The 24,609-nt window shown below is 35.6% G+C and overlaps 2 protein-coding genes across 3 annotated transcripts; both read left to right on the forward strand.

Annotated features, from left to right (window-relative positions):
- The first annotated feature begins 1,922 nt into the window (after positions 1–1,922).
- On the forward strand, positions 1,923–11,543 carry LOC135740063 (lipopolysaccharide-induced tumor necrosis factor-alpha factor homolog). Its single transcript, XM_065258106.2, has 4 exons — positions 1,923–3,484; positions 3,599–3,823; positions 10,433–10,580; positions 10,692–11,543. Exons 2-4 carry the CDS (start codon positions 3,610–3,612, stop codon positions 10,798–10,800), a joined length of 471 nt encoding a protein of 156 aa, XP_065114178.1. The 5' UTR covers positions 1,923–3,484; positions 3,599–3,609; the 3' UTR covers positions 10,801–11,543.
- Positions 11,544–14,468: 2,925 nt separating this feature from the next.
- On the forward strand, positions 14,469–22,691 carry LOC135739876 (uncharacterized). 2 transcript variants are annotated; one of them, XM_065257994.1, is made up of 4 exons: positions 14,469–14,688; positions 15,001–15,094; positions 15,183–15,286; positions 20,562–22,691. In XM_065257994.1, exons 1-4 carry the CDS (start codon positions 14,499–14,501, stop codon positions 21,623–21,625), a joined length of 1,452 nt encoding a protein of 483 aa, XP_065114066.1. In that variant the 5' UTR covers positions 14,469–14,498; the 3' UTR covers positions 21,626–22,691. The 2 variants fall into 2 exon arrangements, with proteins under 2 accessions (XP_065114066.1, XP_065114097.1); XM_065258025.2 differs by lacking the exons at positions 14,469–14,688; positions 15,001–15,094; positions 15,183–15,286 and adding an exon at positions 17,812–19,132.
- The last annotated feature ends 1,918 nt before the right edge of the window (positions 22,692–24,609 follow it).

The following is a 24,609-nucleotide window of genomic DNA, read 5'->3' on the forward strand; positions in this document are numbered from 1 at the left end:
TTTTAAGAAACTGCAAACTGTAGTAGTAATTCCTAAATTGAAACATACAACATTCATCATCCCCCATTAACTCTGTCCTTTAATGCCGTTTCCTCTCTCCATTTCCTCCCTTCTTCACTAATATTATCAGAACTATGAATTTTAACAAATGTATTCATCATCAGCATATTCCCTTTCGTAACAGCTGTAACATCATTATTTATTAACATTGGATAGCCTCTCTTCTGATTCCATTCATTCTCCTTATCATACCCCACACTTTATCCACTTCCGTCTCTCTTCCTATCGGATCACAAAATAATCTCCAATATTCCTTTTTTCTGTTTTAATAGTTCTTCTTACCTTTGCTTCTATTATTTTATACTTGATTAAATCTTCAAAATTGTGAGTCCTCTTAAAAACTTTATTTCTTTCCTATTACTTTTCCACATTCTTCATTCCACCATGGGACTATCTTCCTTTTCCTCATTCCTTTTCTTCTAGGAATGATTTGCTGATTGATTTGCAATTATTGCCATCTTAATACTCTGATTTAATATCTCTATTTCATTATTAAAATTAATTAATCCAACATTTCATCACTTATTTCTCTAAATTTAACCCAGTCTGCCTTATTATAAACCCACATTTTTTCCAATAATTTTATATATATCATATCTTATTTCTAAAACAATTGGGTAGTGATCACTTCCCAATGTACTTTCCTTTTTCACTTCCCACCAACACTTATCTGCTAAAGTGAATTAAATAATGCATTAATAAGTCCGAAAAGGTCAGCACCGGGAAAATATCAAATATGTTAATGTTAAATTGCCTCAGTGAAATGTCAAAAAGTAAGTTGTCAGGGTTTTTTAATAAAATGGGATAATGGACAAATTCCCAGAGAATGGAAAGAAGCTGTGGTAATTCCAATAAGGAAAGTATGAGGCAGAAGTCCTTACGACTAAGGCCAATATTTCTTACATCTCATCTATGTAAAAGTGAAAAAATTAGAGATCAACTTTAATGTTTTGTGCAAGTTCATGCTCATGTTTAACATTAGGCTGCAGTTCCCTGTTGCAGAGTCATGCATGGCCTCTTTGATAAACTGCAACTGCAATGATTAACTAGGCTGAATTAGTAGGCTAGGCTACGAATTAATTTTGTCAATCTATGTATTTAAGTGAAACATATTTCCTGAACTCAGCGTTATTTATAAAGCACCTCAAGTGGAATCAAAGTGCTGTACAGAAAATGAAAAAAATAAATGAGAAATTAAAATAAAATAAAAAAGCATAAATAAGTGTAGGCTTATTTATTTGATTTTTTCTCCAAACAGAGACATAATTATCATGTTCTGTTGATTTGAAGCCATTTGCGCATGAAATTAAACCCCTGGAGAAAATGATGATATTTTAGGAGATTTATTTATAAATGAGTGAAGAACACGAATCAAGACAGAAGTGGTCAAAAGTGGACAAAAGAGTTTTACTTGGATTTAGGTGTAAACAGAATGTATCGCTCTTGTCCACTTGTGATCCGATCGACGAAAACACATCTTAATACCAAGTGTAAACAGCCCCTAAATGTAAACTTGAATTCTGAAATTTCACCCAACAGTGTTCAAAACTACCAATAAGGTAGGAGAATCCTCATCACATTGTTGAAAAGTTAACGTTCACAACACCACATGTCTCGATGGTAACATTGCATAAGATTACATGCAGCCAAACGGTCACATGCAGAAAATATGTATTAGTGACTGAGGGCGGAGCATTGGCCCAATCGGGGCCAGACAATACTGTTTACTGGCCCTTTTATATCTTGCGCTGGGCAGTCCTTTATGTTGAGACCTCTGTAAACTTTTTTTAAGTACTAATGCATAAATATCTTTATGGTTATATTACTTTCACAGATGCATCGATGAGTGCAGTGATGCAGTGTGTGCAGATAATACTATCCACATGCGCCTGCACTGGTATGCAGCAACACAGTGGGAGGACCACAACTTTACACTTTAAAACCGCAACTCAACTTGATACCACCTTCATTTGAAATTGAAACACAATGTGTTGTGCCAGCGCCATTGTACGTAACTCTGCTGAGAAACAACCAGCTTTGTCAGCTCTACACAGGATTGATATTGGATGTATTTTATTCAGTTGCCGATCACCTTTCGAATACATACACCAACAGCTTCCAGCTACACCCTTGGGATCAGCTCCTAATGACTCTAATGAAGCTGCGTCTTAATTTGTTACAGGGTGATCTTGCTGAAAGGTTTGGTGTTTCTCAGTCCATTGTAAGCAAGGTGATTTCATGTTGGATTGACATCATGGAGGAAAACATGAGGTACTACATGCCATGGCTTCCCAGGCCAGGGAGACAATCCAGGCAACAATGCCTCAGTATTTCAAAGAACAATTTCCAAATACAACATGTGTGATCGACTGTTCAGAGACACCTCTTCAAAAGCCATTCAACCTTGACTCGAGAGATGATTCCTACAGCCATTACTATGGTCAGAGCACCATCAAATACCTGGTCTGTGTTGCACCATGTGGACTGATCATGTTCATTTCACCAGCGTATGAGGGAAAGTGCAGTGATGCATTTATAACGGCTAATTCAGGTTTACTGGAATATCTTGGCCAAGGAGATGAAGTAATGGCAAACCGAGGCTTCACCATTACCGATCTTCTCTATGAAAAGAAGGTCAAACTTCTCGTTCCAGCATTCACCAAGAAAGACATGCAACTCTGTGAAGAAGGAAACACCAACACTAGGCACATTACTAATGCACTTGTCCACGTTAAGCAGGTCATATGCCAACTGAAAAACTTCAAAGTCCTTTCTCAAACAGTTTCAATTAACCTCATCCCTAAAACTGATGACATTTCGATGTAGAGGATGAGTAAGTGTTGCTTTGTAGGTGTGTTCCACCATCTGTTGATCTATTTTGATCTATTTTGCTGTGGTTTTGCTTTAACTAGTAGCAAGTAGTGTTACATGTTGTTAATACAGTTATTTTTAGAAAATATTGTTACCTGGACTCCATTCCCTTCTTTACCATACAGTTAAGAGATTTGACAAGATACTGTTGAATACTGAATTGATGATGTTATCGTTTAAAGCTGGTGTGCATGTTTTTTGAAAAACACTTTGGAAAAGGGAGTTGGGTCGAGTACTAAAACACACTTGTAGCCAATCAGCAGTAAGGGGCGTGTCTACTAACAGACATCATTGCCTGGGTTGTGTATGTGTGGGGCGGGTCTATCAAAAAAAGGTTCAGACTCTATTCAAACGTCCTTCATGTTTTTTTAATGTATATTAAGATGCATTTATCTAGAGCTTGGTCAGTTAGTCTGTCAAACAGACTGACTAAACACACAACTCGGACCACTCACACATTCATCACTGTCACGGAAATCAGGCAAGTACGTAACCAAGGAGGAAACGCATTGATCAATTTGAGATCATCTTCACAAGAAAACTGCAACAAACAGTAAGTTTCTGTTAACATTTAGAGCAAAAAACACTTTTTTCCACATTAAAACCATGGTTATTTTTGTATGACTTTTTACAAAGTTGCTATATGGTTGTTCTATTGCTAATACAGTATCAAAGGCAATGGCAACCACACTTCCAATGGAGACAGCAGCACTTGTGGAAAAACCACTACCACCATCATATAAGGAGACAATAGGTACAAACCCACAGTACCCACCAGGAGGACCAATGCCTTATCCTACCACCGATTCGAATCAGCCTCAATATCCAGCACAAGGCCACGGACAGATGTATCCACCACCCCCACAACCCCAACCAGTTAATGCTCCTGTTGGTAATAACCTTTCTTTTTCTAACACAATGTTTAAGTTTGCATACACTGTAAAAAATTTCTCTGTAAAATAACAGTAAAGAGCTTGCAGCAGAGACGCCAGCAGTATACTGTTATTTTTACGGTATTTATACGTAAAATGACTTTACGGTAGTAGTCTGTAAACCAGAAAAACTGTATTGTTCTGTATTTATATAATTACATTAAAGAGCTGGCAGCAGAGACGCCAGCAGTATACCGTTATTTTTACAGTATTCATATGTAAAATTAATTTACGGTAGTAGTCTGTAAACCAGAAATACAGAATACTTCTGTAGTCACACTGTTAAATGATTTCACAGTCTAATACAGTAAAAAATAAATGCATTTTCTGTGATTTATTTAGAAACTAAAATAATATTGTTTAGGTTTAAAGTAACAACCTAAACAATATTATTGTAATTTCCAAATAATCACAGAAATATGCAGCATTTTTGAAATAACATAAATTTAGTCTCTAAAAATTCTTCATTGATATTTAAAATATCAGTCTCCCATGAACTTGCCCAATGAATTCCCAGGGCTAAAGACAACTGCTTAAGATATGCATTATTGTGAATATTATGCAAAATAAGCAACAAAAACTTTCAAATCAAACACCTTTATTTCAAAGAGAAATGTCAATGTCAACATGAATACAAAAAAGGAAAGAAAATAAATCCTGTTGGACAATGCTGAAAAAGCTTTCTAGTAGTAAACAGAAACAGTAGTTTCTTGCTTTAGACTATGGCAATAAACGTACGTTCTTAAATTGCTCGTCACTGACTGCCCCTAATCCTAACCAAATCTGAAGGGCATAACCTATAGTTTACTTTTTGAAAACATACCTAAGGCCATTATGAAACTATTATAGTACAGTAGAACATTTTGTCAGGATGTATCAATAATAAGCATAAAAAACATTTAGGATGAAACCGTATAGGCACATGTGCCACTGCTAACTAGACTTGCAGGTTACCTCTTAAAATTGTCCTGTGAGGTAGGTTTGTGTTTTTACATCTTAGTTCTTGTGGATCCAGAAGAGACGATCATCACTTTAGTAGCCGCTGTTCCTCTCTGCAGCATTATTCTAGTGCTGCCACTGTCAAAGAACAAAAAACAATCATACTCATAAATAAACTAAACAATCACGAATGTAAAGTATAAACTCCAAGCGAATGCTTATAAAGTTAAAAATACCAGTATAATTGTGGCAATGCCAAACTGTCAAAAAAATGAGAGAAAGATTATATACTCACCGATCTATATGAAGTTCCATTAAAAAGTCAAGGAGATTCTTCAGTAGCATGGCCACGTGTGTATTTTACTGCAGAAGACGACTTCTGGACGATCACACCTTTCTTCTTAGAGACAATCTTGTCTGATCATTTTGGCATTTGTTCCTCTCTCTTGATTTATATCAATGAAGTGCCTAAATCAAAAGCAATTAATTGTTTTTTTGTCTTTCGTCATTGCACAAATTGAGTGGATTTAAAGGAATAGTCTATTCTTTTGCCATATTAAACTATGTTATTACCTCAACCTAGACAAATTAATACATACCTATCTTTTTTCAATGCGTGCACTGTACAACATGTTGTGAATGTGTTAGCATTTAGCCTAGCCCCATTCATTCCTATGGTACCAAACAGGGAAGCCACCAAACACTTCCGTGTTTTCCTTATTTAAAGACTGTTACATGAGGAGTTATACCAGTAAGTATGGTGCCACAAAATAAAACTTTTTTTGGTACCATAGGAATGAATGGGGCCAGGCTAAATGCTAACACATTCACAACACGCTGTACAGTGCACGCATTGAAAAAAGATAGGTAGGGGAGAGTGGGGTAAAGTGAGACATTTTTTACATTTGCTCCCCTCTAAGCGAGCTAAAATGATATATCAGTCAAATTTACACATTTCCCATTAATTCAGGATGTTTCCTAGCTATGGAAATTACCAGAATGTATTCAGGACAAAGAGCAATGAAAATATGATTGTTTTAAAAAAAGTGGTCTTGTGTCTCACTTTACCCCAGCTTAGGGGTAAACTGAGACAGACCAGAAAAATCAAGGGGGTAAAGTGAACCAGCTCGGGGTAAACTGATCCACTTACTTTTTACACTCTGAAACTACCATAACAGCACATATTGTAACAGATAAAATCCTGACGGCTAGCTTGACAACCACACATTCCAGAACTAATGTTGGACTAGTAACAGAATCAAGGGGATTGGTCAATTAAGAACATTATTTTTCTAAACACTTGAAAAGTACAGTAACTCTGAACCAAAATCAAATACAACATAACATAACTCAAAAGTTATATTTTTTGGCCAGTTTTTGCCTTTATTTAACAGTGAGTTTTGGAGAGGACAGGAAAGTACAGGGAGGAGAGAAGGGTATTGGATCGGCAAATGACCACGAGCCGGGAATCGAACTCCCAGAAAGTGTGAAAGCACCACATGTCGGAGCGCTGCCCACTGTAGACCATTGGCTCCGACAATTCAAATTTTTTTAATTAACATTCAAATGACATATAGAACCAGTTAGATTAGAACGCAGTCTGGGGGTCAGAACAAAGGACCCTTAGAGCCAGCTAGTGTCTGCGGGTCAGCGCAAAAGACAATCAGAACCATCTATCAATATTTCTATCCCTTGCAGCTGCTCTTACTGTGGGTTCACACCAGACGTGAGTTCAACGATTTCTGCAAGTAGATTACATTCAAAGTTAATGCAAAGACACGATCAGATGCATCCTCGCCTGGGGCGATGCGAATGACGCCATATGAGCGGAGCATTTGCCGTGAAAATCTTGTCTTCGCCCAAGTTGAAAATATTTATCTCGAACGAAAAATTTGCATGACACAATGTTAAATCCCGTGAGTAATCTAGAGTGAATAATGCTACGTACACACCAAATGCGGGGCAGTGCGTTACTTGATCTAGATTACTCGCAGGATTTAACATTGTGTAATGGAATTTTTCGCTCAAGTTGAATATTTTCAAATTGGGCGAAGACATGTTTGCGGCGAATAGCGCGTGTTTTCGTGGAAAACGCGCCACCCATATCACGTCATTCGCATCGCCACATGCGGGGACGTGTCTGATTGTGTCTTTGCATTGACTTTGTATGTAATCTACTTGCGCAAATTGTTGAACTTGTGTCTTTTGTGAACCCACAGTACCATGATGCCTCGCGTTTGGTGTGTACATAGCATTAGAGAATTCTTTCCTTCCTTGACCTAAGCAGCTGCACTCTTCATATCCTCAAGGGGTGTTTTTCCCCAGGCTGTCTTCCTGGTGTATTGACTAGGCATAATGGTTTTTCTGCAATGTTTATAACATTAAAAATAAAACATATGTAATGTAATATTACATTAAAATATGTTTTAGACTAAACTGAACTTGTGCCTCGTGTCTCACTTTACCCCACATCATTTGTCTCACTTTACCCCACCACCACATTTTGGAAAAAAACTCTCTCTCTTGGAAATTCAGGCTAATCTTCAGCTAGCATCAACACAAGGTTTTATATGTTGGTAGTTCATAAACATGTGTGATATAAGTTTTTCTACCTGAATCAATTTGCTTTGGCACAACAGTTGATTAAGTTGACAGCAAGAAAATTTACTTTTACAAGCAAAAAATATATTTTTGTGAAAAAAACATGTTAACCACAGCAGCATGAGGTCCTGTCCTTCATGGCCAAGGGGAAATTTGAGGGGCTTAAAAACATAATGGTCATAGGACCACAAATGTGTTCCATTGCCTAGATACAGGGGGTGTCTCACTTTACCCGATGTCTCACTTTACCCCACTCTCCCCTATGTATTCATTCGTCTAGGTTGAGGTAATAACATAGTTTAATATGGCAAAAGGGTAGACTATTTCTTTAATGACATCAAATGGAATTATAATAAAGTCTATACCCTGTGTGTGTGTGTGTGTGTGTGTGTGTGTGTGTGTGTGTGTGCGTGCGTGCGTGCGTGCGTGCGTGCGTGCGTGCGTGCGTGTGTGTGTGTAGGTGTTGAGGCTTGAAATGTACAGTACTAATTCCATTTTATGCATAAAATACAAACACATTAATTGAATTGTATATATCTATATAATGATGGCAGGGATTGAAGGGGTTTACCTCTGAATGAATTCCAGAGGGCAGGCTGTCTCATCTTGATACTGAAGGCTGAGTAGGTTGCAAACATAGCAGCAAGTCCAATTGCAAATGTTGGTGTGATGCCCTCAGAGCCCTTAAAGGTGATCATCCAACCCTTAATTGTGACTTGCCTTGTTGCACTTGAAACTTAACAACATGGTAATACTTGTTACCTTGTGTAAACATTTGTAAACTCAAGATGAATGGATAAAATATACAATGTGTCTATCAATGATTCTAAATTAAATGTATATTACCAGGTATCAGGCGAGGACTTGCAGGAAGACTGAGAGTTGTCTCAATGTCAGCTGCAGTGGCAGATACCTGAAGGGAACAAATACATTATCCTTACCATAATAAGATTTTAAAGAAGAAAATGTATAAAAAGGACAATAATTAGTAAACACTAGGTGGAATGTAACCAAGACGTGAACGAGGTACCTACAATCAAACTTCTAAATAGATTTGACATTCAAAATTTAAAGGGTAACAATTTATCTTTTTAACTCCATGTTGTCACATGTAGCTTACATGCAGCTCCCTTTGAGCCAAAAAAATATTTACACCTCTATGTAGTAGTACTCCCACAAACTAGTACACACATTGCATTCACAAAGAGTCCAGAAAGACAATATTTTCACACCAATTTTGGCGTTTAAAAAGAAAAATGCAAAGCCTTGACTATTCCACTTTAACCAAACTACAATTAGCTTTATTTTCTTGTTAACTGTTTGTAAAACACTTTTTCATTAAAAGTCGACACAAACAAAATAAAACTCACCAAAACCATCTTGGATAGTCGATGTTCAAATAATCCTATGGTTTGGTTAAAGTAAATTTTTTAATAAGTGTTGTTTCTCAAATTCAGAAGTAGCCTACGGCTAACTTTACCAAAATTAAACAAAATACCACTCAAAAGTAATATTGTTTTGGCTATTCAAATCTAAGCCTCACTGTTCAATGACATGTTTAAATCCCTAGCAAGAGAAGCTTCTATCAGTTGATATCAAGCATTTTTGGCAATATGAATAAGATTTGAATTACCGTTTCATTTGTAGATGCAAGACCCGATGAATTTGATGAAGAACACTTGAGAATGTGCAGCACGTCATCTAAATTGTACATCCTCTTCTGGAAAATCTCCAATACAAATAATGGTTCCCGAAATTCCATCCAGGGGTTAATGACAAATTACTTCTGTATTTTTTTAAAGAAAATTGACCAAAAGCAAAAGGCTAGCCTCAATTTATAAAACTAATATTGCTTCTGACCGTGCTCCAAATTCCCCAGTCAACATGCATTTTCGAGAAAATACTGTATTGCCCTGTAATTTAAAACATCAACTTACTGTTGAGGGCCTCTGTCTTGTTGCTCCAATTTAAGCAGCCCACAATGCATTGCTAACTACAGTACTAAACTGTTTAACATGAAAACAGTATTTTAGTGTTGAAAATTGGCTGTAAATTTACGGCAATTGCTTACAGTGTAGAGACCAGAAGTGTTTTAACATGGGGTAGATAGTAACAAAATTATTTTAACTGATTAAATACATAGATACAGCATTGATTTATAAATATAATTTATAATTGAAGATCATATTAATGGACATAAAAGGGCACATGTTAAGTCAAGTTTATTTATAATATTGCATTGTTTTAAATTAGCTTTGTGTATCCTCTGAATCAGAAGATTTATGTATATTTGATATAGACTTTATTTGTGTTACTATTAACTACTCACCCAGTGGTGTTGATTTTTGTACTAGAGAAATTACAGCATTGGGATAATTTTTTTATGTTATCACACATACTATCTCCTATATTTCTGTGTATAAGTTTTGTAAATCATTCTGATGGTAAGATTGAATCTAGGGCGAAACGTGATAATAATAGCAACACCTAAATGTTGCACTTAACTTTGCTGGAATAGATGGTAAACCACACAAACCAGCTAAATGCAAACTTGTTCAGAATTGCTTCTCCAACAGCATTTCACAAGTGTGCAATGCATTAACATGCAATCAAATATGATAAAAAAACATCCAGGCCCCCAGCTCAAAATATTAGCCTCCTCCTCCTTAACTGCAAAATGTACCAGCTGAAAGTGAGGTGTAGGAGAGAAGCTTCAAAAACTGACACATGACACAGGTGAGGGACGGCTATATAGAGAGACCTTTTTGCGTGGATTGATTGGATTACATAACCTCACTTCTCCCGAACATTTGAAGCATTTATTGTATTTGAACAATTGACAGCTATAAATGCATCCATATTTTCATGGACGCATTTGTTAGATGCTTTTATTCAAAGTGATTTGCAATGCAATACATTTTATTAGAAAACCCATGACCTTTTGCACTGCCATCACAGTGCTTTACCATTGAGCTAAACATGAGCACATATTTCTAATCACTTGTGTGTTTTTTTTGTGTGTGTGTTAGTTCAAACTGTGTATGTTCAGCCTGCGGTGTTCAGAGACTCTCCTGCGCAGGTACTTTGTCCGGTATGCTCACAGACTGTGATAACTCAACTGGAGTACACATCAGGCGCATTAGCCTGGCTCTCTTGTGTAGGCCTGGCCTGTTTCGGGTAAGATCAATATATTCTTTTGTTTGTTTTATTAAAAGCTGATGACAGTTGTGTGCTTAGTGTCACAAGAACACTTTCTTCATTGTCCTGCTCTGTATTGTTTCTCTCTAGGTGTATTTCTGGGTGTTGCCTGATTCCCTTCTGTGTGGACAGTTTGAAGGACGTAACGCACCACTGTCCAAACTGCCAGAAAACTTTAGGAGTCTTCAAAAGACTCTAAACCATTTGCTGAGCAGTTATGTAACACCTCTGTCAGTGTGTTGCCTTTAGCGTTTTCTGTAATACCAACATACATACATACAGTATACTTATATATACACTGTAAAAAAAAAGGTTGACTGTAAGTTCATAAAAAAACTGAAAATCTGTGATTTATTCAATTATGTATTTGTGTAGTGATTTTTGGTAAATGGCATATTTGTGAGTAACGCTTACAAGGCTCAATGCATTTTTTTATTCTGTTACCTGATTTGAAATAAAACATATAGTACATATGCACACATTCCCAGATAAAACACAGTGCATATTTCATATAGTTTCTACAATCTGTTTGCTTTACAAAACCCTATAGTGGTTTAACATTCTCATAAGTTAAATAAACAAATAAACAAACATAAAAAAGATTCATGGCAAAGTTTGCTGGAGATCCTCCACGAATCGTTGCGTTTTCAGAAAGATCTGCCATCTTGACAGCACGTAGCACTGGTTCTGGACAATGAGACTGAATGACCCCCATAACCATTACATATTTACCTGCGGACAAAATTTTATAAAGTTTATGGACCAATGCAAATATATCTGTATTTTATCTCAATATTAACAATTTAAGGTTAATAAAAGAAATGTTAAGTTTATAATAATAACTAAATATTATTATAAAATGTTTTTCTTTCCTTATACATGTTATGGCTGTATTTTTCCAACTATTATTGTTATTTAATCAATACAGGTCAATACAGATTAAAACCGTTTTATGTGTAATGTCATTACTTTTCTGCAATAAATAAAATGTTCTCCAGAACGAGTGACAGAGTTGCAAGTAACATAGGTGTGAAAAAAGTATAAATCAATATTAGTAAATAAAAAAAACATTTATTTTAATGAGTTATATCAAAAGACAAACTCAATGCAAAACGTAACAATATATGATTAAAACAAATGTCAAACATGAACTTGAATATCTGAATGAAAATTCTGGTATCATCTTACAATGAAGCCACATTCATTAACATTAATGTATTAGCTAACAAATTAACAATACAAAATATATTTTAGAGCATTTATTAATATTTGTTATGTTAACACAAAACTTTATTGGTCTCTATTGGTAATGTGCTGTGATCTGAAGCAATAAAACACCATTAAATCTTACTGGAAGAAGGCCTATGACACTACATGAAGGAAATTTGTAATGATTTTAACTGCTGGTGATTCATACTAAATATGCCACCCTGGACACCCCTCTGGCTCCGCCACTGACCACAGTCCCCTGCATCCAGATCACAGACACCCGTAATGAACTCGCTGTGTCTGACCCCAGTCTTTTAATAACATACTTAGACTTCGTATTTGATGCCTGACAACCCCTCAAGCAGCTGACTGGATAACACTTTCACAGGAGGACATCGTGTTTTATCGCCAGACAAAACGCTTGTGGCCATCACTTTCTGTGAGAATTAAAAGCGCGGTATTTTTACGTGTGGTAAACCAGCTGAACGAACATGACGACTTCGTTTCAAAATAAAAGCGTGCGAAGTTATAGGCGTGTTTAATTTTATATTATTATATACACAAATATTAAACGCCTTATATAAAACAAATAATTTACAGATATATAAGATATTGATTGAAGTAATTTACTCTATGAATTGATGTATACAAAAATATAATTGAACTTGTTATATCAATACAATTTAAATCTGAAGATATATCTAAGGCTAATAGAAAATGATAAAATAGCTACTATAATTATGATTATGGGATATTGCACGTTTTTTAATAAACTACATACTGTATTAATCCCAATATGTAGTACTGAATTGAAAAATATAACACTCATCACCCCCTTCTTCATCTACTATGTAATTATTTCTTTATACTTAAATGCAGTTTCCCCTCTCCTTTTCCTCTCTTCTTCACTGATATTATCGGAACTATGAATTTTAACAAATGTTTTCATCAGCGTATTCCCTTTCTCTTATTCTGTAACAGCTGTAACTTCATTCTTTTTTAACATTGGATATCTAGTCTTCTTCTATTCCATTCATTCTCCTTATACTCCACACTTTATCCACTTCCATCTCTCTTCCTATTGAATCACAAAATAATCTCCAGTATTCCTTTTTTGGTGATTTTAATAGTTCTTCTTACCTTTGCTTGTATAATATTATACTTGATTAAATCTTCAAAATTGTGAGTCCTCTTAAGTATTTTAAAAACTTTATTTATTTCCTTAATTACTTTTCCTCATTCATTTTCTTCTAGGAATTTAATGATTTGCAGCTTCATTTATTGCCATCTTAATACACTGATTTAATATCTTCGTTTCATTACCAACATTAATTAATCCAAACATTTCATCACTTATTTCTCTAAATTTAGCCTTATTATAAACCGAACCTTCTTTCCCAATAATTTCATTTATATCATATCTTATACCTATTTCTAAAACAATTGGGTAGTGATCAATTCCCATTGTACTTTCCTTCTTCACTTCCCATCAACATCTCCCTGCTAAAGTGAGTTAAGTATTACATTAAGAAGTCCGAGGAGTTCAGCACCGGGAAAAGATCAAATAGGTTATGTTAAATCGCCTCAGCGAATCATCAAAAAGTAAGTTGTTAGAGTTTTTTTAATAAAGTCTGGGATAATGGACAAATTCCCAGAGAATGGAAAGAAGCTGTTGTAATTCCAATGAGGAAAGCAGGGACTGAAGGCAGAAGTCTTTACAACTATCTCATCCATGTAAGGTTATGGAACAATTGTAAATCAGAGATTAACTTATTTTATGGAAAGTAAAGGAAGATATTTGTAGCTTTTCAAAGAATAACAGATCATGTTTAAGTATTTAGAGTTAATGGCAATTATGATAGCAATTAATAAAATAAATTAAATTGGACTAAATAGAACTCTGATATGCTCAGATTCAAGTTCAGGGGGATAGTTTATTAATTAAATTCTTAAATAGTACTAATTTAATAAATAGAATATAGATAGAATTATTATTATTATTATTATTAAATACTCTCTGGGTTGTGACGGACTTGAGTTGTAGATGGAGGAGCTAAAACATGGTCTGGGGAAAGGATTATAGACCCTTTTACAGCTCACGTGATCAAATAGCCTGCGCGCGCATTTGGGCAACGGAAGTGGTGTTATTCCCCATTGGTTCTAACGTGGTAGCAACTCAGAAAGTTTATTAAAACGGTTTCCCAGCATCAAATTGTCTGGTTGTTGCGTTTGGTTGCACTAATATAATATACTAATATACGTATATATGTATCTGGCAACTTTATTTTTGGCCATCTGCTAACGTCTTCTATCCACTCCCCTATAGTACACGGATCTGGTAGCTGTGTTGAAAATGTTCATAAAGTCAACTTTTTTAAAATAACTTACTGTTTGTGTTGCTTCTCTTTTGATTCTTACGATACTTCCGTTGCCTAAATGCGCGCGCATACGCTGCCACGTCATCATTGTGTACAAACAGTAAAAGGGTCTATAGTGTATCAGATCCATAACCCCCAGTAGATGGAGGTAATGCTCATTTAAGAATGCGATCCGCCAATAAGCTCAAAGAAGAAGAAGAAGTTCCTTTTCCTGATCCAAACTCCCAATCAGTAGGTGGCGGTAATGCACCGAAAAGTTGTTTGCCAACCGCCAATAAAACACCAAAAGAAGAAGAATAAGAAGATCAAAATGACAGGTTGTTGCGTTTACGGTTGCACTAATCGATATTCCACCAAGGGGCTTAGGTTTCATAGGATTCCGACAGGATCACATCCGTTTCAGAAGAACCGGCGGCGCCTGTGGCTGCAGGCGCTTAAACGTGTTGATAACGATGACGTTAAAAAAAATGCTCGCGTCTGCAGCGCCCACTTTATATCAGGTAAGTGTGTATCTTACCCTTTGAGTTTAATGGAAAGCATGATTTATATTATTGATTGTCTGTACGGTTAACAATGCAGCTAAAGCTTGATGAAACTATGCTAGTTTCATAAGCAGGCGTTGGATTTGGGTAGTAAACAAACGCGCGCGCGTGCGTGTAATTTGCAGATGAGGCATCATAGTAATCCTCGTTTAACCTCACATTAGTGATTGTCTATACTATGTAGAATAACAATCAAATGCAGCTAAAGTTTAATAAACTGGCGTTAGATTTGGCTACTAGTAAACAATCGTGCGTGTGATTTATTTGCAGGTGAGATATCAATGGACTCTAGTAGTCCTGATTTTGTGCCTTCTGTGTTTTCGTACTCAAAAAAGAGCAAGAACCTCCAAGCAAAGTTGGATAGGTAAGGATATTTAGCGTTTCCCCCTCTGTTCTATTTAGTTTGTTTTTCTCTCTTGCATAACTGTACATTTCTGCTGTTTTTACTGTAGGTACCATAGGAAAAAGAGGAGAGATGGCAGACATCTCACGTTAGCAAATCTATGTGTTCCTTCTAAAACTTCGATACAAGAGTGGAGCATGGTTCGTTGTCCAGGTACGAATATATTTCATCTTAACTGATTGATTGTCAGGGTTCCCACCATCATGCATTTGAAGTGGTTTTGTATTTAATAATGTTTATGACACACTGCATTTTTTCTTTTTTGCTTCACTACCTCTTTTATTCTTCTCTTTTTATTTTCACCTACCCTTCTTGTAATCATACCACAATATAGGCCTACCTATTTTAAACTTAAAAGTATGGGAATGGCTTAAAGTATAATGGAAACATGGATTGAAAGATTCAGTGTGCTAAATGTGTGTGTGCTCCTGCCAGGCACACTGCTCTAATTACATATATGTGTATGAGTACACAGGCCTTTGGATGAGTCTAATGCAGATGAAAAATATCACCCTGTGATCAATAAAGTATCTACTTTTCTGTCATGAAAGTTTTTGAAAAATCATTGCTAAAAATGTGTGAGAACCCCCAATTGTGCAAAAACTCTTAATTTCTTAGGATACGTTGCACAATGAACTCCTTGCATCACGAACTCTTTGCACCACAACAAAAAGTCACAATATTTAACATCACACACAAAATAGTGAAGTTGACTTTGATGGTAGTACGTGTGTGAATGCTTCAATGCGAGTGACTTGTTCAGACCAACTCAGCTCATCTTTTGTACATCCTTGAAGGCTATCGCTGTAATTGAAGGGACACTTTATCTCTACCACCTCTTTGCCACAGCAGGTACATTTGCTATCCCATCTGGTGATGATCCAAGGTGTGGCTAAGAAGGTTGCAGTACTAAGCCACATGAGCTGACGCTGAAATCTGGGTGGCTTTGGACATGTATGCAGTGTAGGCTTGTCTTGCCGTTTCCTCCATGTTCCTAGCTCAGAGCACAGATGGGACATTTAACTCCGTTCTTTTGTAATGTATTATAGACCTTTTGCAAGTCGACGTCACAGTTACTTCACGCGCGCATGTGGTGGCAGAAAAACAGTGGAAATGAATGAGACACGAGTGAAACGAACAATATAACTCACTAGAAAATGTTTTGTTGTGCTGTTGAGTGTCAGAATAGGAATGCCAAAATAGATGACCTTCATTTTTATAGTATATCGTCGTCGAAGACACCATTTGAAGATAAACGTAGGTGTTTATGGTTGCAATAAAAGCCCTCAACTGGACAGACTGGAGTGATGAAATCATCTGGAAATCTTTTAATAATTAGAATAGAAAATAATTAGAGAAGATATCCGTTGTTCTGTCGAAGTCTGTTCCCTCTATATGTCTCTTATAGCGTTTTCATCACGTTACGTTTATAATTTATTTAGAAAGATTAAAGATTTTAATTAGTTCATAATATCAATAATATTACCATTTATTAAAGTTTTCATTTTCTATTACTTCTTTTTACCTTATATCTTAGCCTATGTCTTCTACCTGTTTTTTTTCTAAATTATGATGTTTACTAATAAATATATAGCACACACGATGTAAAGTGTTAATAATATATAAACAGGCCTATACAAATTAATTTGTATGTAAACATAATAGTTTTAGATCAAACACGTAGGGTAAAAATATAAGGAAGAAATTGAAAACAGGAAATGATGAAGTATTTAATAAATTATGTTATACAGAATACATGATAGTATTGCTCTTATAAGTACTTCAGCGATTCATACTGTAAAATAATTGATTTACCAATAAAGAACAATACATATACATTACATACATGCACACAATTAGTAGCCAAGCCATTTAAACTTTTAATTTATTTAAAAAATAAACATAACTTGGTGAAAACGTTATAAGAAACATTACACTTAAGAGAAATATAGGGGAAACAGACTTCTACACAACACCGGATCCATAAAAATCACAGTTTAATGCTAAAACACTTCACACAGCTATTGAGAAGCATTCACTTTCTGCCACCAGTTGGGCTCTGCCCACAAAAAAACGTCATCTTTGTTTGCAAACACGCAAAAGGTCTATATTATTTAGGGTTGTTTCGCTGATCTTGTCAGTTGTGGTTGTTTGGTGAAATTTGGTGCTTGTGATTCGACCAGCCCTATCCACCTTATTTTCGAACACGGAAGTAAGTGATGTGAGGTGGTAATTATGGATGGACGTTTTCAATAAATGTACAGGATTACGGTTTAATTTCTCATAAAACGTAGAATTGGAAAGTTGATAGCTTTTTTGTTGATTGCTACTGGTTAAAGGACCCACTTTGAGCCTTGTGCCACTCAGATGTGCGCATTTTTGTTTGTTTTTTTTTTATAAAAAAAAATCATACTAAATCAAAATACAAACCATCACAATTATTCCCTTAATTGCAAAGCATATATTTAATATAAATCTTTACCTGAATCTCCACAATAGCCAATTGCTCCTATTAAACACTCCTTTCACTCAGTGGCATTTCTGCAAACAGTTTAAGGTGCACACTGTTTATTACAACACTGTTATCTCCTGGGGGTGGTTTCCCGGACAGAGATTAGCTTAAGCCAGGACTAGACCTTAGTTTAAATAGGAAATATAACTAGTTTTCACAAACATGTCTCACTTAAAACATTACTTGTGTGGATTTTGAGGCGAAACAAAGGTCACTGATGTATTTTAAGATATGTCAGTGCAAGTTGTTTTCAGTTTGGAAAGCTCTGAACATTTATTTTAGTCTAGGACTAGTCTAATTCCTGTCCGGGAAACTGCCCCATAGTGTTAGAGGCACTGGTCTTATTAAAAGCCATCATAGGAAAAGAGACCTACCTACTCCTAAATGTCACCAAAATGGCCAAATGCTGTTTTTAACCAATGGTATTTCTACAAACAATTATAAATACATTACATCTTAAAACATAAATAAATAATCTCATTGAGAAAACTCTATTAAAATGCATGGAGACCTACAGTTTCATTCCCCTGTGCTGCACTGACACCTAGTGGTATCATACAGTAGCCTATCTGCATGACATCAAATACCCATCAGAATTTAACAACAACAAAATCCCTTCATTGAATAAGGTTTGAAAGAACAGTGATTTTTTTTTTTAATATATCTTTGTTGTTCCAAATTCAATATTTGGTGAGAAACTGTGTTTATATATCAAATTCCATGCTAACAGGGTCTTGCTATGGAAACACGACAGTTTAACAAGAATTTTATTAACAGAAAAATGACATATTAACAAAAAATGTATGCCCTTAATATAATTAAATATATATTTAGGAAATACATTAAAAAACAAAATATTCTTATTTATTCTTGTGTTCTCTAAATAAAGTCGTGCAATATAAGTCTTTTTATCACAATGAGAGACCCATCTAATGATAAAGAAGTGTATACAGATGTGAAAATAGAGACAATAATTTATATATCCCGCATTAACCACACATTTTTCAATATTAACTTTTTGGCAAATGATTGCGAGGTCCAACACGTCATTCATTGACCTTATTTTCCACCACAACAAAGGCGGCGCTATTGTATTAACTTTGTCATCTAACTTCCGGCTGAATGAGTACTAGCCATATTTCAGAAAGCAAATATGTCGAGTATTGTATGCTCAGCTAGGGGCTGTCATAACAATTGGATTAAGAGAAGAGAACAATTGCACCAACAATGTTATGAACACAAAGTGAAGCGGTTGGAGTGTTGTGGTGCGTCTTACAATTTACACCCACCACCTAAAGATGAGGAGCACCTGAGGCAGTGGCTAAAGGCGCTAAACTTGAAGCGCCCACCTAAGCGCCCTTATGTTTGTTCGTTCCATTTCACGGACGGAAAGCCGACTGACGAACACCCCTATCCCGAAAAATGGCTCGGTTACGATGTTACTGAAAAGAAACCACGCCGGTTGCTGGAAAGGTTGTCAGATTCAGGTAATATGGTTGTTAGTAGTGATGTTACATGAGGATTCTGAGTTTGTATAGAGCGAAAGTGAGAGTACCTCAGTACCAGGCTCGATTCAAAGCTTTTGGTGGTAACGTAGAAATCACGTGACCAATGACAAACGAAATGTGTTTCCGAGTTCATGCAGATATGCGCAGACCGATCTGCGAGGTTTTCCGCTTGCAGTGAAGAGAGGAAGTGAGGGGCTGAATACGTATGGAAGGCAATTGGGGTCAAAACGTGTAAAACTAACATGTAACACGAAATTATGTAAATCACGTGTTAACATTTATTTTTTGCTAACACATTGGAAACCATATTGTACCATGGAGCTTTACCACCACCTACCGGTGTGGTGCTTTTGCCCAAACATACAGAAACAACAAACTAGGATTGAATATCTCAGGATTTAATCTAAATTTTGAACGTATTTTGAAAGCATTATTAAGCTACAGCTACATATAACCACAGTATAACTGTATTTAATGGGTTTATTTAAACAGTAACTATCACACATTTCTCAAAACTATATTTTCAAATACAATTTAACTGTTTCATATTTTTTAAAGCTGACACATCAGTGTTTCCTCTAGGATTTTTTCAGCTGTGGCGGCAGGGGGCACCCATGGTGGTTTTGTGTGTGTCTGTGTTTATATTATTATTATTATTATGTAGAAAAATATATTAACATGTGTTTTATAATTTTCATGCTGTCTTTTCCTCATTTATAGCCTCTTGATTTTGTATGTTTGTTTTGAAATGTATTATCTAAAAATATGTTTTACTTGCATAGCTTCGGTCGCATTTTTCATTGTAGTTTAAATGTTTTGTGCAAGTTCGTGCTCATGTTTAAAATTAGGCTGCAGTTCCCTGTTGCAGAGTCATGCACGGTCCTCTTTGATAAACTGCAACCGCAATGATTAACTAGGCTGAAATAGTAGGCTGGGTTACTAATTAGTTTTGTCAGTCTGCTAATTATTTAAGTGAAACATATTTCCTGAACTCAACTTTATTTATAATAGGAATAAAGAGATGGATTTAAATACCAGATGTAAAAAGAATGTGTCTCTCTCGTCCACTTGTGATCCGATCGACGAAAACACATCTTAATACCAAGTGTAAACAGCCCCTAAATGTAAACTCGAATTCTGAAATTTAACGCAACAGTGTCCAAAACTACCAATAAGGTAGGAGAAACCCAATCACATTGCTGAGAAGTTAACGTTCGCAACACCATGTGTCTCGATGGTAACATTACATAAGATTACATACAGGCAAATGGCCACATGCAGAAAATATGTATTAGTGAATGTATCTTATGCCGGCCTCGGGCCATCGGGCAGTCCTTTATGTTGAACCCTGTGTAAGCTTATTTTAAGTACAAATGCATAAATATGTTTATGGTTATTGTTTTCACAGATGCATCGATGAGCGTCAGTGATGCAGTGGACAAATCTGCGAATAATACCATCCCCTTGCGCTTGCACTGGGATGCAGCAACACAATGGGAAGATCCATCTCTCTATGACCACAACTACACTTTAAAACCGCAACTCAACTTGATACCACCTACATCTGTAATGGAAACACAGTGTGTTGAGCCAGCGCCATTGTATGTAACTCTGCTAAGAAATAACCAGCTTTGTCAGCTCTACACAGGATTGATATTGGATGTATTTTATTCAGTTGCCGATCACCTTACAAATACATACACCAACAGCTTCCAGCTACACCCTTGGGATCAGCTCCTAATGACTCTAATGAAGCTGCGTCTTAATTTGTTACAGGGTGATCTTGCTGAAAGGTTTGGTGTTTCTCAGTCCATTGTAAGCAAGGTGATTTCATGTTGGATTGACATCATGGAGGAAAACATGAGGTACTACATGCCATGGCTTCCCAGGGAGACAATCCAGGCAACAATGCCTCAGTATTTCAAAGAACAATTTCCAAATACAACATGTGTGATCGACTGTTCGGAGACACCCCTTCAAAAGCCATTCAACCTTGACGCGAGAGATGAGTCCTACATCCATTACTATGGCCAGAGCACCATCAAATACCTGGTCTGTGTTGCACCATGTGGACTGATCATGTTCATTTCACCAGCGTATGAGGGAAAGTGCAGTGATGCATTTATAACGGCTAATTCAGGATTACTGGAATATCTTGGCCCAGGCGATGAAGTAATAGCAGACCGAGGCTTCACCATTACCGATCTTCTCGATGAAAAGAAGGTCAAACTTGTCGTTCCAGCATTCACCAAGAAAGACATGCAACTCTCTGAAGAAGACAACACTAACAATAGGCACATTATGGATGCACTTGTCCACGTTAAGCGGGTCATATGCCAACTGAAAAACTTCAAAGTCCTTTCTCAAACAGTTTCAATTAACCTCATTCCTAAAATAAATCAAATTTTGAGGATTTGTGCAGCCTTGTGTAACCTTCAAAATGACATCATTTCTGATGTAGAGGATGAGTAAGTGTTGCTTTGTAAGTGTTCCATCATCTGTTGATACATTTTGATTTATTTTGCTGTGGTTTTGCTTTAATTTAAGTGTAAATAATACAAGTAGTTATTTTGTGACCAGATGCTTGTAAATATAGTTATTTTTCCTTTACAATGTGACAAATGTTGCATGTTGTCAATACAGTTATTTTTATAAAAATTTCGTTACCTGGACTCCATTCCATTCTTTACCATACAGATAAGAGATTTGACAAGATACTTGGTCAATACTTTGTCTGCAAATGGTTATCAGGTCAGCAGCTGTGTATGTCACAAACACACATGTTAAATATATTTAAGTTTATAGATTTGTAACATACGTGTTAACAACACAAACGTTGATATTATCATAAACAATGCATGATCTAAAAGCCTATTTAGGTTTGAACATTGCAAACACAATTTTTTCTGCTCTAAAGATGGGAATTATAACATGGGGTCTATGGGAATTGATTCCTTTTTGCGGCAATAGTTTACTCTTTATTTTTTTGTACATTTTTTACACATTTATGAAAAGTCACTTGATTGATGGACAAAAAAAGAAACAAGGGCAACATTGTCATGACTGCAACCTTCTTAAAACTGATGCCATTAATCCGAGGACGTAAAAGCTGTTTCTACAGTACAGTAACCCGCAGCGGTATTATAAATGAGTTGATGAACCATGGTTTAAACACGTACCGGTACGTTTCAGATTTTAACCGAGAACTGTTACACCCCTAATCGTGAGCATCAAACACTATTGTTTCATCCTTCTTATGTAAACCTTGTGCATGCCTAAGACAACTGAGAAAGAGTTCAATCTCAACATAACACCAACATTACAGTCAAGATGTACCCCCCCAAAATTAAATAACACATTAACTCATTCCCCGCCAGCCTTTTTTTTTGAAAGTGGGGGCTGTAACGATTTATTATGCAAATGAATGTTTTCTCAATGAATGAATTTTAATGAATTACGGTAAAATCCTGGCACATCCCAAAACCAGGGGGCGCTCTCGTGCAGAAACTCCCTTTGTGTCACAGAAGAAGTAGCATTACAAACGCTATTTCAGGAAATGTCTATAGGAATGTTCATATCACTATTCTTCAAATTGTTTCAGGTATTTACATGATGATAAAGAATATTTTGAATGATTTTGTTTAGCAAGTGTTGCTTTTTTAAATACACGTTATAAACGACTCAGCCTCGTAATGATTTTAGATTTATTTTCACAATTTTTACAAAAAGCCTTCCAGAAAATTTTTCTTCTAAACATTAATGAACATGCAAATATATCAAATAAAGTAACAGACCCTCTGGTTTTAAACAAACAATTACAATTTTAGGCTCAAGATTCGATTCAAAATCGATTTTCGATTCAAAAACGATTCTCGATTTTAAAAACCGATTCACAGTATGTAAATGTAGTTTTACTTTTTCCTATGTGACTGATTGTAGTAGACATACAATTTTAAAGAAAAGAAACACAACAAATTAAATGTAGTTTGATATTACTTTGTCTTTATGCAAAAATAAAAACTGATATGAAGCAATTAGATGACCCCTTTTATCAAACTCTTTTAAATACAATAATATAGTATATTAATGATAGACAGTGCAGGTCTATAGATTATAAATGTGACTGGTGTTATAATGGTTATTATTTCTATTAGATAGAGCAGAAGCAGGAAAAGTGCCTCTCTTTCTTGCCAATTAAAAAAAAGCTAAATCACTCATTATTTCAGATTCAAAAGTCTACTTGCTGTCCCAGTGACATACATTACAGCTTTGCGTTTCGTAAATCTTGAGTCAGCTTGAGCTTTGCTCGTTCAGTGCAATAGGCTTAACGTTAGCAGCATTGTCTTTTGCTATCCTCTCTGTGCAAACTAGATTTTAGAAAATATATGGTTTATTAATAATAATAGTATACAAAAATGGGAGAAAGAAAATCCAGCGCGTGGTCATGACTTTCAAAACAAGAGCCAGTTGTTATCGCCATAGAAACCGCAGGCACACTGAAACTGCACACGAGCTTTAGCGCGGTAGCGCTCACGGCCATTCTCCGATCGACTCGCCAATCAGAGCAGAGCTTAACATTATTATTCATGACACTTTAAAGTTTATTTAATGCAGAGCATTTAATTCTAGGGAAAAATCCTAGGGTTGTAAATGGACATGTTAAACCGTCTCTGGGTCATTTTTGGACTTAATAAAGTCGCATACCTTCTATGTAGATATCAGAGAACAATTTAACATTGTATCAGTGCATTCTTTGGCACCTTTAATGCAGCCCTGATCAGGACTAGCTTGTTCTCGCCATTTGTAACCCTGAAACCAAGGCCTATCATTTAGATATAATCAGACCTATCATTAAGTGATTTTGAGCTTGACCTAATTTCAAAGTATAAAGAACAAAAATACCTAGACTACGGTAGTTCTTTGCAAAGACTAGAAAGAAAAGAATGAACTTTTTCATTTGAGAACACATTTTACTACTTGTATAAGTTTCTATTAAACTACATACATAAAGGGTTTGCACCAACAACTGTATTTGTTCATCATAGATTACCTTTTATTTGTTTCTGTAGTAAAGATTATATTTCACTTCATCAGGTATGATCATTGTCACAAATAAACAGGCACCATTCATAGAACTTGTATGCAATGTTTGTGTAATTTAAAACAAAGAAAGATCATTTTTATTACAATTTAAAATAAATGTATAGGTGTAGTACTAAAAAAAAAAAAACAGAGGTCAGATTAGGTTTTAGCATAATATGTCGCTAGCATAGTTAATAATTCTTCCAGTGATTATAAATAAGTGAAACATCCATTTACTGTGAGACAATTTTTTTAATCAAAATGCTACATATTCTGTCCTTTATATGCTTTTAGTTATTAGTGCAATTTCCTATTTTAATGAATAAAATACACAATTACAATTTCATTATTAATATCATGTAATATTCGATAGT

The sequence above is a fragment of the Paramisgurnus dabryanus genome, chromosome 3 (assembly GCF_030506205.2).
Source record: "Paramisgurnus dabryanus chromosome 3, PD_genome_1.1, whole genome shotgun sequence".
NCBI classification, from domain to species: domain Eukaryota; kingdom Metazoa; phylum Chordata; class Actinopteri; order Cypriniformes; family Cobitidae; genus Paramisgurnus; species Paramisgurnus dabryanus.